Source organism: Coptis chinensis, chromosome 3 (genome assembly GCF_015680905.1).
Source record: "Coptis chinensis isolate HL-2020 chromosome 3, ASM1568090v1, whole genome shotgun sequence".
NCBI lineage: Eukaryota > Viridiplantae > Streptophyta > Magnoliopsida > Ranunculales > Ranunculaceae > Coptis > Coptis chinensis.
In genome coordinates this window covers 24,772,512-24,788,170 of record NC_141458.1, presented here as the reverse complement: position 1 = coordinate 24,788,170, position 15,659 = coordinate 24,772,512, and the positions used below count along the sequence as shown (strand labels likewise).

The following is a 15,659-nucleotide window of genomic DNA, read 5'->3' as shown; positions in this document are numbered from 1 at the left end:
CGAATAGTATGATTCCCACCCTTGGAAATTCCTCAATTTAAACATGAGCCAAATGCACTCCTCATCCGGATTTTATTCCCTAAACATGGAGAGTGATTTTGAAGAATGGCATAGTTGATTCTACGCCTGATGAATTGGAGTTAAATGGAAAATACAAATGACAACATTTGAGGCGGCGCAGGAAAAAAAAAAAAAAAAATGTCATTTGGCGCCATTTAAAATGGAGTCATTTTTTTGTGTGCCGGCCAAATCACAAGATTTCAAACTACGCCAGTTGAAGTGGCGTAATATTTTCAAATCATTGGATCTGCAAAACCAACTCTTTATCCTTATAACACTGTTTTTGTATAGGAAGAGAGAGTTGATAACCATTTTAGACCATACATTTTTCAAACTTCAAGGCAGTAAACTCTTTTTCTAAGTGCGCTTGGTACAAAAAGTAAATGTAAAATTATATGCAAAATTTTGTTTTTCACCCAAGCGGTTACAACTTCACAGGACAGTTATGTTCTACAAACGTCATGAAGTCCATCCGTGAAAATCATCAATTTGTTACGTGCAGAATTCGATTGAATCCAGTACTTGTCATAGATACCCTCAAATTTGAGCACATAGATCATAATAAAGGTTTCAGACATTTTAAAATTTGATATGATAGTGAAATGTGGAAACATAAAAACCCCACGAGTCATAAAATTGTGCTTCCCTTTTTGTCATGCTCAAAATTTATAGCATATATTCTGTGTCTGTTCTGTTTATTTTATTGAATGGACGAATCGAAATTCAGCACGCTTACTTAATCACGTGTAAAACATATTTTCTGGTCAGCTAGAAGCATCAATCGATCGTGTTAGCCTGTTAGGTATTGCCAGCGTTGGTTATAGATTGTTAGTACTTACTAGCATCCAGCAACCCTCATATTATTAGATTGTTATAGACTATAACCCTCAATTGGTTATAGATTGTTAGTACTTACTAGCATCCCAATTGTTATTCAGGTTTTTGATATTATTCATTGCTAGGATTGTAAGTTTGATTTAAGGACAGGGAGATCAACTCTTAGTTATATGTGCTAACTAGTAAAATTGGTAAAAATTTTAGGTAATGATACCACCATATAAATGAGTTACTCATCTCGATTAAAAACAAATTTGCCATAAAAAAAACTCTTTAGTTACGAACTTATGCTCGTCGCACAATTAAATACGTGATTCGCTTTGGTCGCTCTTCTTCTTTTGTTGTTGTGATGTAGATTAGATTTTGTATTATAAAATTACATTAAATAAAGGAGTCATTACTCATTAATTAAATACGTGATTCGTTTTCGTCACTCTTCTTCTTTTGTTGTTGTGATGTAGATTAGATTTTGTATTATAAAATTACATTAAATAAAGGAGTCATTACTCATTAATTAGTGTATATTAACAACATAAAATCAAAATCAAAATGAATTGATGTGTATTTACTTTCACATAGGCTTTCTCTTAAACGGACATTATACAGTGTCTTGAGAAATTTATATAGTGTCTTGCACAGCTTATATAGCGTCGTCCGATAAACACGTTAATAAGCGTAAATTAAAAAGTTGTTCAAGACATTATATAAACAGTCATGTCTGTCATGTCCGTTTAAGAGAAATTGGTAGAGAACTAATTAAATACATATATATCTTGAGAAATGGAGTAGAGTTGCGATCCAACACTTCGGTTATCAATGATCTGGTTTCTTTTATATATAATATAAAGCTTTGTATGCATCTATATTTATTGATCTAAAAATCCACAATTTTGTCTTAAAATGTTTATGAATTAATTTTCGGCAAGTTCAAACTACTTGTTTCATTGTTTGGTATGCATACGGTTTTTACGGTGGATCATTTAGCACCGTTCATGTAAACAAACAAGTTGAAAGAAGCGCGTATATGCAGCATTCATCGTCAAGTCTTGGCTAGGAACTTTTGACATTTCAATAACGATGATGAAGTCAAGAGGTTGAATTTCCTAACACACTCGGCATCTCGTAGACAACTGGTTAATGGAAAGAAAGAGAAACTATGCTGTATGACTATTAGAACTTTCTTAATGGAGAACAAGTCACAAATAGTGCGGAAACTTCTATTAAAACAAGGACAAAACCGACGAAATAATCACCCCTAGAACCACTTTTTTTTCACTAAGCCAGAAGGATCGGGTAGATGAAATCTCCCGTCTACCCCTAAAACTTAAAAAGCAAACTTAACCACCCACCATTCTTCGTCTGTTTTTCAAAACCCCAAAAAATTGGAAACTCTCCAAAATAGCACCCACAACCCAAAATAATGAGAACCCCAAAGAAATTGATGCACAATCAACTAATCATTCTAAAGTATTCAAATAAACCCCCACATATGGCTGTGCTAACCACTATGAATTCAATTAAGGGTGTGTTTGTTAAATTTTAACTCGTGGAAAGGAAAGGAAATAAAATAAGTGGTCCACTTGGAATGGAATGGAAAGGAAATAATTTTAAATGGTATGTGTTTGGTAAATTGGGGAAAGGAAAGTAAAAACTGTGGAAAGGAATAATCATGTTTGTTTGCAAAAGCTATGGAAAGGAATAATTGTATTGTTGGGTGGGGTGTATTAGTAGTAAGTCCCTATTTATCTATTTCTTTTCCTTTCCTTTCTACAAAATTTTCAGGGGTTAGCTAAAGACACAAAATCTTTTCCATTTGTTTCCATATGGAAAAGCCCGGGTAAACAAACCCCTTAAAAACTATGGAAAAAGTGGACCACTCTTATTTTCCTTTCCTTTCCATAGTGTTTCCATCATAACAAACACACCCTAATTCTTAAAATTGAGAATTTTTGTTGATTTTCCGTTATTATATCACTCGTCGGAGCCGTATTTGCAATTTGCAAGCACAACCGTCACAGCTTTTGGGGAACCAGAATTCTATATTTGAAGGGAGGCTTTTTTACAGTTATAGAGATGATCTTATAGTGTGAGCAAATGTTTTCTTTTCTATAGAGGAGGGAGTTAGTGGCATTTTCTCGCCTAAAGCGAGAAGAAAAAAGAATACACAATGTTTACTTCAATTTGAACATAATATATTTCTAAAAACTTTGTAATATGCTCACTGTCTATTTGGATTATGAACAATGATTGTTAACACTGAACAATCATTGTTCATACTCCTAGTGGACACTGAACAATCATTGTTCATAAGCCTAGTGGACTATAAACAATCATTGTTCATACCTATTGTACTATGAACAATCATTATTCATACCCCCTAGTGGATCAACTATGAACAATCATTGGTCATACCCCTAGTAAACTATGAACAATGATTGTTCATACCTATTGCACTATAAATAATCATTGTTCATACCCGTAGTGAATTGACTATGAACAATCATTGTTCATACATATACCTATTGGACTATGAACAATGATTGTTCATAATCCGAGTGGACTATAAACAATCATTGTTCACACTAAACAATAATTGTTCATACCCCTAGTGGACTGTGAACAATGATTATTCATAGTCCTATTGAACAATCATTGTTCATATCTATACATATTTGACTATGAACAATGATTGTTCATACCCCTACATACCCCTAGTGGACTATAAACAATCATTGCTCATACCCCTAGTAGATCGACTATGAACAATCATTGTTCATACCTATATCTATTGGACTATGAACAATGATTGTTCACACTGAACAATCATTGTTCATACTCCTGGTGGATCGACTATGAACAATTATTGTTCATACCTATACCTATTGGACTGTGAACAATGATTGTTCATAGTCGGAGCGGACTATGAACAATCATTGTTCTCACTGAACAATAATTGTTCATACCCCTAGTGGACTATGAACAATGATTGTCCATACCCCTAGTAGATCGACTATGAATATGCATTGTTCATACCCCTAGTGATTGTTCATACCTCAATAACATGAAGAATGATCAGTAAGAAAACTATTAGATTATGAACAATTATTGTTCATACTCATATTAGACTATGAACAATAATTGTTCATACCTCAATAACATCAAAAATGATCAGTGAGAACACTATTAGACAGATTATTCATACTTAACAATCATTGTTCATATCCATATTGGACTATGAACAATAATTAATTCATACCTCAACAACATGAAGAATGATCAGTGAGAACACTATTAGACTATGAACAATAATTGTTCATACCCATTGTTCCGGCCCCCACAAATGTGGCCCAATATAAGCCCAATTCAATACAAGCCCACGCTCAGAGCCCATGCTCAGAGCCCAACTATAAACAAGCCCACGCTCAGGGCCCAACTATAAACAAGCCCACGCTCAGAGCCCAACTATAAACAAGCCCACGCTCAGAGCCCATGCTCAGAGCTTAACTATAAACAAGCCCACGCTCAGAGCCCAACTATAAACAAGCCCACGCTCAGAGCCCATGCTCAGAGCTTATCTATGAAAAAGCCCATGCTGAAAGCCTACATTCCACGAAAGCCGGTTCTCCCCCCCGGTTCTCAACTTCAATCCACGAACCGACAGCTTCTCCCGCCAGATTCTCAACTTCATCCCACGAGTTGATGATTCCCCCAGATTCTAACTTCATCCTACGAGCCGATAGATGTCCCAGTTCTCAACTTCATCCCACGAGCCGACAGATGTCCCGCCAGCTCTCAACTTCATCCCACGAAGCCGCGGTTCTCCCCCCGGTGAAACTAACTTCATTCCACGAGCCGATGATGTCCCGCCAGGTTAACTTCAATCCACGAACCGACAGGTTCTCCCGCCAGATTCTCCATCCCATCCCACGAAGCCGACAGTTCTCCCGCAAGTTCTCTAACTTCAATCCACGAATCGACAGATGTCCCGCCAGTTCTCCAACTTCAATCCACGAGCTGACAGTTCTCCCGCCAGTGAAACCAACTTCATTCCACGAGCTGACAGATGTCCCGCCGATTCAACTTCATTCAACGAAGCCGATGATGTCCCGGTTCTCAACTTCAATCCACGAATCGACATTCTTCCCCGATTCTCAACTTCATCCCACGTGGCCGACAGAGTTCTCCCGCCAGCCTCTCCAACTTCATCCCATGATTGACAGTTCTCCGCCATTTCTCCAACTTCAACCCACGATTGGAATATTGGAGAACGAGGAAGTAACTATCACAATGCTACCTATAAAATCCAACCTTCGTCATTTTCCGAACTATTTAATCGAGACTTGATCCCAAGCAATATCTTTGGGTACGAGGGCAACTTCAAAACCGAAGTCCGGGCCTCATCTTTCCCCAATCACCATCTCCTTCACCATCTCCAAAAACATTACTCACAACCCTCAACCGGTGTGTTTTGGCAAATCTTCTTCGAAAACATATTTGGCCGCCTCAGGTTCTACCCTCAACCACAAAACAAAAGTTACGCCAATGGCTTCCGAAAAACAAACAACGGTGAAAGTATCCCTTTTACCGCACAAGTTCAAGATTCACCTTCTTCACGCTGCGAATTCATTTTCCAAGTCCGATGGTCCTCGCCATCTCGCGACCGAGAGAGTGGGTATTCACGCATCTGATCCATCAACTCGTAGACCGTCGCCTCTCCGACAATTGGAGAGCAAGAATAACAATCAAGAAACAAATTTACGGCTTCTCAAGATGATTCAGCTCCACTCCACGCAAAAGTGTTTGGGATCGTTTGAACATCAAGCATCTCGTCAAAGACCGAAAGTACAAACTCCCGCACTAAGAGAAACCGCGGCGAAGTCGCTATTTAAAGGCTTCAAGCAAGAAACAAAATGTGCAACGAAAAGCCTACACTTTCCGGTGTAATCGTAGTTTAATCCACAAACTCCTCTCGCCGACCTAGATGCGTAGACCACCCGGAGGGATCACCAACTCACAAAAGATCTCATGACAAAAACCGGTTTTGCCGATTCGAACCGCGTGCTAAGAGAGATCGGCAAAATATCCATATAGGTCGGCAAGATAGACTACCCAACCAACGAAAAACCAATGAAGTTCCTACCCCAAACTCTAGGAGGGTAGGCAAGCTAGTGCAAGTCCTCATCGCATGAATAGCAATACGCCGATCTCAACAAAGAAGACTATTCACTGCAGTTCCAGTTCCACAACCTAATCGCTCAAGTTGTAGTCCTAATCCAAGAGCTCATTGTCGGCCAAAGTATGTTGACAATGGTAGCGATGGAGATGGAGACTCACTTGCAACAGTCAAGAAAATGGTTTCGATACCCAAAGAGACTCGTCCAGATTCTCCGATATTCACCATAGAGAAGAAGGAACCGATCTCCACTATCGCTCGGTCACCTTCACTGCATGGACGGTCGACGGGAACTCACTCCCCTCCTCCAAGAAATCTTGGCCAAAACGCCCACAGTTGGGTCGGGACCATCGCCGAGAATGTTCCATTTTCTGAACGACGCCTCCATGAGATGATATCGGGCGTCGTTAATGATAAGGAGTCACGAGAAAACAAAATTCAAATCTCGCTATAGAAAGTGGTATCGATTCTCCTTTCTCTCTCGAATCCAAACAACTGTTTCATCACAAGGACTTCAAGCGACCGTAATTCGAAAAGTATGATGAGATTGATGGAGATCCTTTGATGCATCTTGTTAATTACGTAAACAAGATGATCTTATGGACTTTCGACGATGCTCTTCTTTGCAAGTTATTCCCGGCCCACACTCATTGGAATTGAGTCGATGAGATGGTTTAACATGCTTCCGTAAAGATTCATCCACAATTTTTATCGATCCGCTTACAAGTTTTGCCGAGCATTTTCGTCACAACCGGAAAGAACCAAACATATTGATTCTCTATTCAGTATTAAACAACAAAAAGAAGAAAAGCTCAGTAAGTTTGTTGCGAGATTTCGGAAAGCAGCTGTTGAAATCCCAGATGCATCTGATATTCTTGTCATTTATGCCTTCAAGGAAGGCATTAATTATGATAGGGACGGCATTTACAACTCTATTGTAAAAGACGTCCCAACAACTCGTTATGAACTTTTCTCTCGAACTCAACAGTTTATTCGAGTTGAGGATGATGCATCGGCACGGGTTCACAGAGCTAGGGATCGAATAAGCAAGCCGCAGGAACAGAGTCAAAAATCGAAGTTTCAACAAACAACCGATCAAAAGTCCAAGAGTGATGGTAGGCCACAACAATGGAACGGCAAAGAACAAAAGAAACTTCCAGAGTTAAAGCTTACCGCCCTCAACGAGAAGTACGCTGTTATCTATGAGAAGATTAAGGGAAAGAATATCTTATCTCCACCTTTTCCTCTCTCCGAAGATACCAAGGCTACACGTGACAAATCCCTGTGGTGCAAATTTCACGATGATTTTGGTCATGAAACTGAACAATGCCGATCTCTAAGGGGTAGAATCCAAGGTTTGATCGAGAAGGGTATGCTCCAGGATTATGTGCTGGGTAAAACGAAACAAGCTTTAGTCGTTACCGCACACAATGTAATCAAAGTCGGTCATGCCAGAGTTGATTCAATGTCTAAATACCAAGTAAGAATTTCAATCACTCCAAGATCATCGATCTCAGCCACCACTATGTTTATAGTGGATATGATTTTTCCACGGAATGGGTAATCAAAACTTATGAGGAAGGACCTCTGTTGACGACAATGACCGATAGGAGTGCACCATCCTCATTATGATGCCGTTGTAATACAAGCTTTTGTTGGAATTCACCGTGTGCAGAAAATCATGATCGATACAGGTAGTTCGACAAGTGTGATCTACAAGCGTTGTTACAAAGGACTCAACCTCCCCGATAAAATGATAGTTCCCGATCCAAATCCTATCATTGGCTTCGATGGGACAGCAGCAACATCAGTTGGTAGATGCTCTCTTCCGGTGACATTAATGAACAAGGAAGTTACAATTGATTTTCTTCTCTTGGATTGTAACTCCTCCTACAATGTCATTCTGGGAAGAGATTGGATTCACTCAATGGGAGCTGTCGCTTCGACTTTCCATCGCTATCAAGTTCGTGTGATGGTAGGGTATGCAAAGTTCGGTGATCAGATAGCAGCTTTGAAGTGCCATGAGTCTGTACTCAAGATTATAAAGATTCGGAAGTCAAGGGTAACACCATCCTAAATGTCGATGGGAAAAAGTAGCAATTACAGAATTCCATTGGCCGGGTAAACGCTATGGAGCAGCGTTTAGGTGGCCCCCCGACCATCGATAGACTCCTCGAAGTACAGATCGGCAACAAGGAAGAAGAAACCACTTTTATTTTCAAGGAAATTTCCAAGAAAGAACAGGATAATCTCATTGAGCTTTTGAAGAAAAATTGCACACGATGTTTGCGTGGACGGTCGAACAAATGCCCAGGATTGATCCTTCACTTGCATGTCACAGTCGGATATCGACAAAACACAAAAAGTCATCGTAAGCCTCGCCGAATGGCTCCCCGATCGAAAAGCTCAAAGTGAAAGAAGAGATCGACAAACTTCTAAGTGTTAATTTTATTAGGCTCGTACTATATCCAAAATGGATATCAAATGTAGTAGCAAATTCCTAAGAAAAATGGGAAACTTAGAATCGTGGTTGATTTTATCGATGTCAATAAAAATGTCTTGTTCACCCGTGATCCTTTGCCTCGTGATTTCTGAAATGGTTGATGCCACTTCGTGGTTTAAACGAATTTCTTTTATGGATGCCTCAACGGGATTTTATCAAATTGCATTAGCCAAGATGAACAAGAACTTACAACTTTCATAACAGACCAAGGCTTATTTTGCTATAAGGTAATGCCTTTCGGTCTAAAAAATGCACCGGCAACATATCAGAAATTCATTAATACATCATTTTCAGACTTCTTAGGCAAATTTATGGAAGCTTATATTGACGATATGGTCATCAAGTCGCATGAAGAGTCATCACACCTTCATCACTTGCAAAAATATTTTGATCGGCTGATACATATTCGAATGCGTCTAAATCCATCAAAATGCGCATTTGGATTAGCATCGGGAAAATTTCTTGGATATCTTATGACCAAACGAGGCATTGAAGCTAACCCTGATCAAATCCGTGTAATTACTGAAATGCCCTCGCCAAAAACCAAGAAGCAAATCCAGCAACTTACGGGTAGGATAGCCGCTTTGGGTAGATTTATCTCAAAATATTCAGATCGGCTCCACCCCTTTTTCCAAGCCATTAAGGGATCCCCAAAATGGACAGATGAGTGTGACGTAGCTTTTCAGAAAATGAAAGAATACCTAGTACAGCCACCAATTCTTGCTAGTCCGACCACCGGACAAACAATTGGCATCTATTTGGCAGCATCAGAAATAGCTGTGAGTGCCGTCTTATTCATTGATGATGAAAATGAACAACCAATTTTCTTCATAAGTAAGACCCTTACAGCTCCAGAAACAAGGTATTCACAGATTGAGAAAATAGCTCTCTCACTTGTCCATAGTGCACGAAGATTGAAGCCTTATTTTCAAGGACGATCATCAATGTCTACACTAATCAATACCCCTTGAGAAAAGTTCTTCAAATGCTGATTCGAGCCGATTAGCAGAATGGGAAACATATTTGAGTGCCTACTTAAATTATCTACAAAGCTCGATCATCCGAGAAAGGCCACGAATGGCATCACTTATGGTCGATTTTCCGTCGATGACATACCGACCATGGAAGAGCAGTTTGACTAACCTCCTCCTAATCCACAACAAGGATCGGCCGATCCATCCACAAGTGCCGAACCCTACTTTATGGACTATACACACGGACGGTTCCAAGAACAAATCAGGTTCAGCCTTGGTTGTGTTTTGATCCGACCGATGGCGAGAAAATTGAAAAATCTGTCCTTCGGATTTTGGCGATCAAACAATGAAGTGAATATGAAGCGGTTCTTTATGCAATGCGAACGGCACTTGACCCGGGGCGACAAAAATCGAAGTTATTCATCGACTCAAAGCTTGTTCGCGAATCAATTTGGCGGATCTTTTGTTGCTCGAAATGATAGGATGGTCGATATGTCCAAAAATGCATGAGCTATCCATTCATTTCAAATCCATTGTTGTTCACCAGAATGATAATCGTCATGCCGATACCTTAGCCTATCTGCGCGCATTGATGTTAACAATGAAAGAAAAATCTATATTGATTTCCAACCTTTTCCAAGCATAACCGTCATAGAAGAACATGTTCAAAACTTATATATTGCTCATCTATGCTATTTCCGCATCGACATCTCGAAATTCGAATTCGAAGCAAGTGAATGCCGTGAACAACAAGGAAAAGAAAGAGAGAAGAGCTAGCTCAATCGCCCGCACAAGTTCAGAATCTCACTCGAGGAAGCAGCTCAAGAAGATTTAGCCGACCATCAAGGTTTGGCCGATCATCGTGTTGAGAGTGATTCTCCACCCACACATGATGCCGACCAAATCAATGTTGATATGGAAGATGAGTCCCCGGGCGGATAATTCTCCGTACCACATTTGGATCTCCAATCTATCAACGGTGACACTTCACCGGATGATTGGAGACCTATTTATTTAGAATTTCTGCAACATGGAACTCTACCCGAGGATTCGCCGCTTCCTACAAAATTAAAGAGATGCCCGGAAATTTGTCATAATTCCAAATTCTAAAGGAAATCTCCTACTTTATAGGAAAGCAAATAATTTCAAGTCCTCTTTTTCGGATGTCTTTCCAAAGATCAAGGTCATCTAGTTCTCGAAGAGATACACTCCGGACTTTGTGGAAACCATTCTGGGGGACGTAGTCTTGCACATAAAGTCATGACTCAAGGATACTGGTGGCCTAGCATGCAAAGACACTCAACAGAATTTGCCCAAAAGTGCATACCATGTCAAAAACATGCAAATATGTGCAAACTTCCAGCAACGGAACTCCACCCAATTCTAAGCCCTTGGCCTTTTGCGAAATGGGGCTTGGATATTGTGGGACCCCTACCAAATGCTCCTGGAAGTGTACGATTTTTATTAGTTGCGACTGATTATTTCACTAAATGGGTAGAAGCTCAACCGCTTGTCAACATCTCAAAGAACGGATGTATGGCGTTTCTTATGGAAAGACATCGTTTGTCGCTTTGGAATTCCATCTAACATCGCTCTCGACAACGGTAAACAATTCGATGCGGAAGAAATTCACAAATTTTTGCCTCACTAAAAATTCAAGATAATTTCTCCGCTCCATATTATCCACAAGCAAATGGACAAGCGTATAAACCAATAAGACGATTCTCTCGACTTTAAAGAAGAAGCTTAATGAAGCAAAAGGAAATTGGGTTAAAGAGTTGCCCAGTTGCTTTTGGGCTTATCGCACCACTCCAAAGCATTCTACCAATCTTTCCCCTTTCAATCTAGCTTATGGCATGGATGATGTCCTCCCTAATGTAATTAATTGCACCAACTACAAGGACGTATAAAGATAAACCGGTAACAATGATGTTTGCTCTAACTTTGGTGGCAGACTCAATTGATAACACTCGAGAAGAAGCTTTACAGTGTCTAATAAAATATCAGGCAGCCATGAAACGCAAATATGATAAAAAGCTTTGCCTTTAGAGTTTTGAACCAGAAGATTGGGTACTTAGCCGCAAACAGAAGCTCATTGAATCTGGGAAGCTGTTAGAGAATTGGGAAGGACCGTTCATTATTGATAGACCAGCATCCAAAGGGTCTTATTTCCTTCGTCGAATCACCGGAGAAAAATTTGCCAAGCCATGGAATGCTTTTCATTTGAAAAAGTTTTATCGTTGAATGTTTGTTTTTCATTCATTGTAATCATTTTATAATTAAATAAAATTCGATCCATCTTTCGTTTTAACTAGAGATCAAATATCCCAAATTATGTTATCATTACATGACTCCCCAAATTTCATTATGTTATCATTACACTATGGGGCGGTGACCCCCAAATTTTATTATGTTATCATTACACTACGGGAAGGATTCCCCAAATTTCATTATGTTATCATTAAACTATGGGGCGACACCCCCCAAATTTTCATTACGTTATCATTACACTATGGGGGGACGACACCCCAAATTTCTTTTTACGTTATCATTAAACTATGGGGGCGACACCCCAAATTTCATTACGTTATCATTTACACTATGGGGACACCCCAAATTTCATTACGTTATGGGGGGGACACCCCAAATTTCTTTACGTTATCATTACATTACACTGGGGGGCGACATCCCAAATTTCATTATGTTATCATTAAACTATGGGGCGACACCCCAAATTTCATTACGTTATCATTACACTATGGGGGCGACACCCCAAATTTAATTACGTTATCATTACAATGGGGGGCGGCGACACCCCAAATTTCATTACGTTATCATTACACTATGGGGGCGGCGACACCCCAAATTTCATTATGTTATCATTAAAATATGGGGGCGGCGACACCCAAATTTCATTACGTTATCATTACACTATGGGGCGGCGACACCCCAAATTTCATTACGTTATCATTACATGGGGGCGATACCCAAATTTCATTACGTTATCATTACACTATGGGGGCGGCGACACCCCAAATTTCATTACGTTATTATTATATTATGGGGGCGGCGACACCCCAATTACGTTATCCTTAATACTTATATCCTACCTCAAAACCAGATTACACAACTATTATATATTTTGACCGACCTATTCTGATTACCAATCTAATAAAAAATAGATAAAAACCAAATATCATGAATACAGTGGAAAAAAGAAACATAATTGAGAAAGAAAAACCGTGAACCTAACCTCACATCATCATAATAATAAAGAATAAAAACTTCACTCAAGAAGTCATGCATAATGCTATCCTCCATCGAACTGGAACACCTAATAGATCTGACGGAGATACATCTTCCAACTTCCTATAACACATAGTATAATAATTTGACAGCTGCTGCAATTTTTCACGTTTCTCAGAATCTCTTGATTTCCAAAGTCCAACACTTGTCGATGCTTCACTAACAACACCCCCCAGATTTCTTAATTTCAACTGCATGCTTCTCAATTATATCATCCTTCTCTTCACACCCTACTCTAAAATTTTCCACCCTCTCATGACATTCATCTAACTCCTTTTCAAAAATGCATTCTCTTCCAATAGTACCTTGTAGTCTCCTCTAATCCCTCACCTCATAAACTTGTTTTGACAATTCCAATTTCTCACATTTTAAAATTGCAACTTCATCACTCAAAACCTTCGCTCCTTGAGAACAACAATTTCTTGATTCTGTTTTCGACACTTCAACTTTCATGATATTCATTTTCATCTCATAGTCGTGCAAAACTACTTCATTTCTCAAAATGACTCCTCTCAAATGTTCATTCTCCGAAGATGAGCTCTCTCTCTTTCCAAATATTTCTCAATCTCAAGATATTCACTGGTTTTAATCTTATAATTTTCTTTTTGCTTCTAAGATTTCTTTGGCACAATCCCCAAGCTTCGGCCTAATAGAAAAAAAAATAATGTGTTACTAAAAAAAAAAAAAAAAAAAAAAAACACACACACACACTAAAAATTACCTCCGCAAGCTTTGAATTCAACATATTAACGGTTTTTCCAAAATCTACGCCGTTGATAATCCAAACACAATAACTCTGGATCTGAAATATTAGACAAAAGGTTTTAAAATAATAATATATAATAATCAGTAAATACTATTTAAATAGCTATTCAACATCTAACCTTCAATTGCCAAGGCTTGACGCCCGAGTGATGAGCATAGGTGTTGTAGAACAACCGCTCATCCCCCGGCTGCAACGAAGAAGGTACAGTTGATCCAACAATAATGTCGGCACTAACAAAAGTAGACACTTCGGTTGACACACCTGCATCAGTGTCAGCAGAAGTCGGCAATCCAGCATTTGTACCAACAATCGTTGACACTTCTGTTAACATACCTGCATCGGTATTAACAACAAAAGTCGGCAATCCAGCACTAGTGCAAACAACGGTTGATACTAAACTCGACACACCAGCAATGGTGCCATCGGCAGAAGTTGCTACACCAGCTTTGGTGCCAACAACAGGTGTTGGAACTCCAATACTACTTCCACCAAAAGAAGTTGGCGGTCAAAATTGATTTTGACAAATGTATTTGAACCCATCAGTATCTCCACCATCGTCAACTTTTTCCATCTACATTACCAAAAGAACCATTAAACAATAAATAACGAATATTATTCAAAATCACAGAAACAAGATCAACACTAACATCAAGTCCAGATATACTGTTAGTCATCGCTTCCCCACCGATATCATCATCATCATCATCAATATCAAGCACATCAGTAGTTTTATGTACAGGAAGACAAAAAACCTGTGACAATGAAACATCATTCCAAAACATATTATAGGTATTACATATATGATATTTTAAAAGAAATATTATATACGTACCAGTTCTCGACTATCAATCTCTTCCTCAATTTTACTTGAGTTATCCCCAGTTTTCTTTTCCTTCTTTTTTGGACGTACATTTCTTTTCTTCTTTCTAATATTTTCTTGTCCACTATCCTCAGAGTCATCTCCTTCTACTTCTTCGTCATCTTCACTGCTATCATCCACAATAATATTCTTTCTCTTCTTTGAGAGCCACGAAGGTGCTAATTCCCTAGGCTCATTCAAAGATCTAGTTTCTAAATCATGATAATAATCTACTATATCGTCTGGAAACGAAAGATCATAGACATCTGCATTATGACTAAACAAACTAACAAATTTCTTTTTTATCATCTCGCTGCTAAACACTGATTTATTTGGAAACTTCAGAAAATCCCCTATAAAAAAATTAAAAAAAAAATAATAATCAAAATGTGATGCTAACTATTTAAAATTATAATTATAAGAATATTAAGTTTATATCTTACGATATATTGTTAGGATAATCAATATCTTGAACCTCCAATTGCCTTTAATCTTAAAACCATACAATTTCAAGATTCTTGTAGTTCAAGGCATCCCATAAAACCGATAATTCTGGTTGTGATGGTTATGATATCCCAATGCATAACTTTTTGAAGAGGCCTTGTTTTGCCGCAGAGGCTTCAATAACTCAAACAAAAGGTCTGACGACATACTATTTTGATAAACCTTACAAATTCTCGCTACACGTGCAAATATAGCCCAATAGCCAGGAGATAATTGTAAGGGATGTACTCTCCATCGAGCTAATAACTCGGAAACTGATTTCCGAAATGGAACACTACAACCAAGCCAAAAATGTGAAAACAATAAAATTATCTCATCCTTTTCACATTTTTGGTCGATATCGCTACCAACATACTCAATTGAAACATCATCTCCGATATCATACATTGCTCTCAAACTATCAGCATCAATTCCCTTCGCCACCCTATTCATATTAAAATCTCCTTATCACCCCATCTCCTCTTCAAGTTATAATTCTTCTCCATTATCAAATATTTTCAATTACTGTCAAAAAAATAGAATAGTATCGATTAATCCTTCTCTTTCTTTGATAATAAGATCTATACACTTGTTTACTGTCTCGCGATCACTACATAGATACAAATCCTAATATACATTTCCTCAAAAAAAAAAAAAGTGTGAACGGTTAATAAAAACATACCTTACTGCCAAAATAA

The 15,659-nt window shown here is 38.6% G+C and overlaps 1 protein-coding gene across 1 annotated transcript; it reads right to left on the bottom strand.

Annotated features, from left to right (window-relative positions):
- Positions 1-14,171: 14,171 nt before the first annotated feature.
- Positions 14,172-15,414, bottom strand: LOC147508791 (uncharacterized). The gene is made up of 3 exons (XM_086597635.1): positions 15,330-15,414; positions 14,452-14,831; positions 14,172-14,371 (listed from the first exon to the last, which is right to left on the bottom strand). Exons 1-3 carry the CDS (start codon positions 15,412-15,414, stop codon positions 14,177-14,179), a joined length of 660 nt encoding a protein of 219 aa, XP_086453761.1. The 3' UTR covers positions 14,172-14,176.
- Between the last annotated feature and the right edge of the window lie 245 nt (positions 15,415-15,659).

Excerpts from the sequence above, each read along its gene's own strand:
- LOC147508791 (XM_086597635.1), bottom strand. The coding sequence starts at position 15,414 with ATGAATAGGGTGGCGAAGGGAATTGATGCTGATAGTTTGAGAGCAATG. Across the intron at positions 14,832-15,329 it reads TGTTTCAATTGAGTATGTTG|GGGATTTTCTGAAGTTTCCA; the intron begins GTAGCGATATCG and ends ATTTTTTTATAG. Across the intron at positions 14,372-14,451 it reads AGATTGATAGTCGAGAACTG|GTTTTTTGTCTTCCTGTACA; the intron begins GTACGTATATAA and ends TCATTGTCACAG.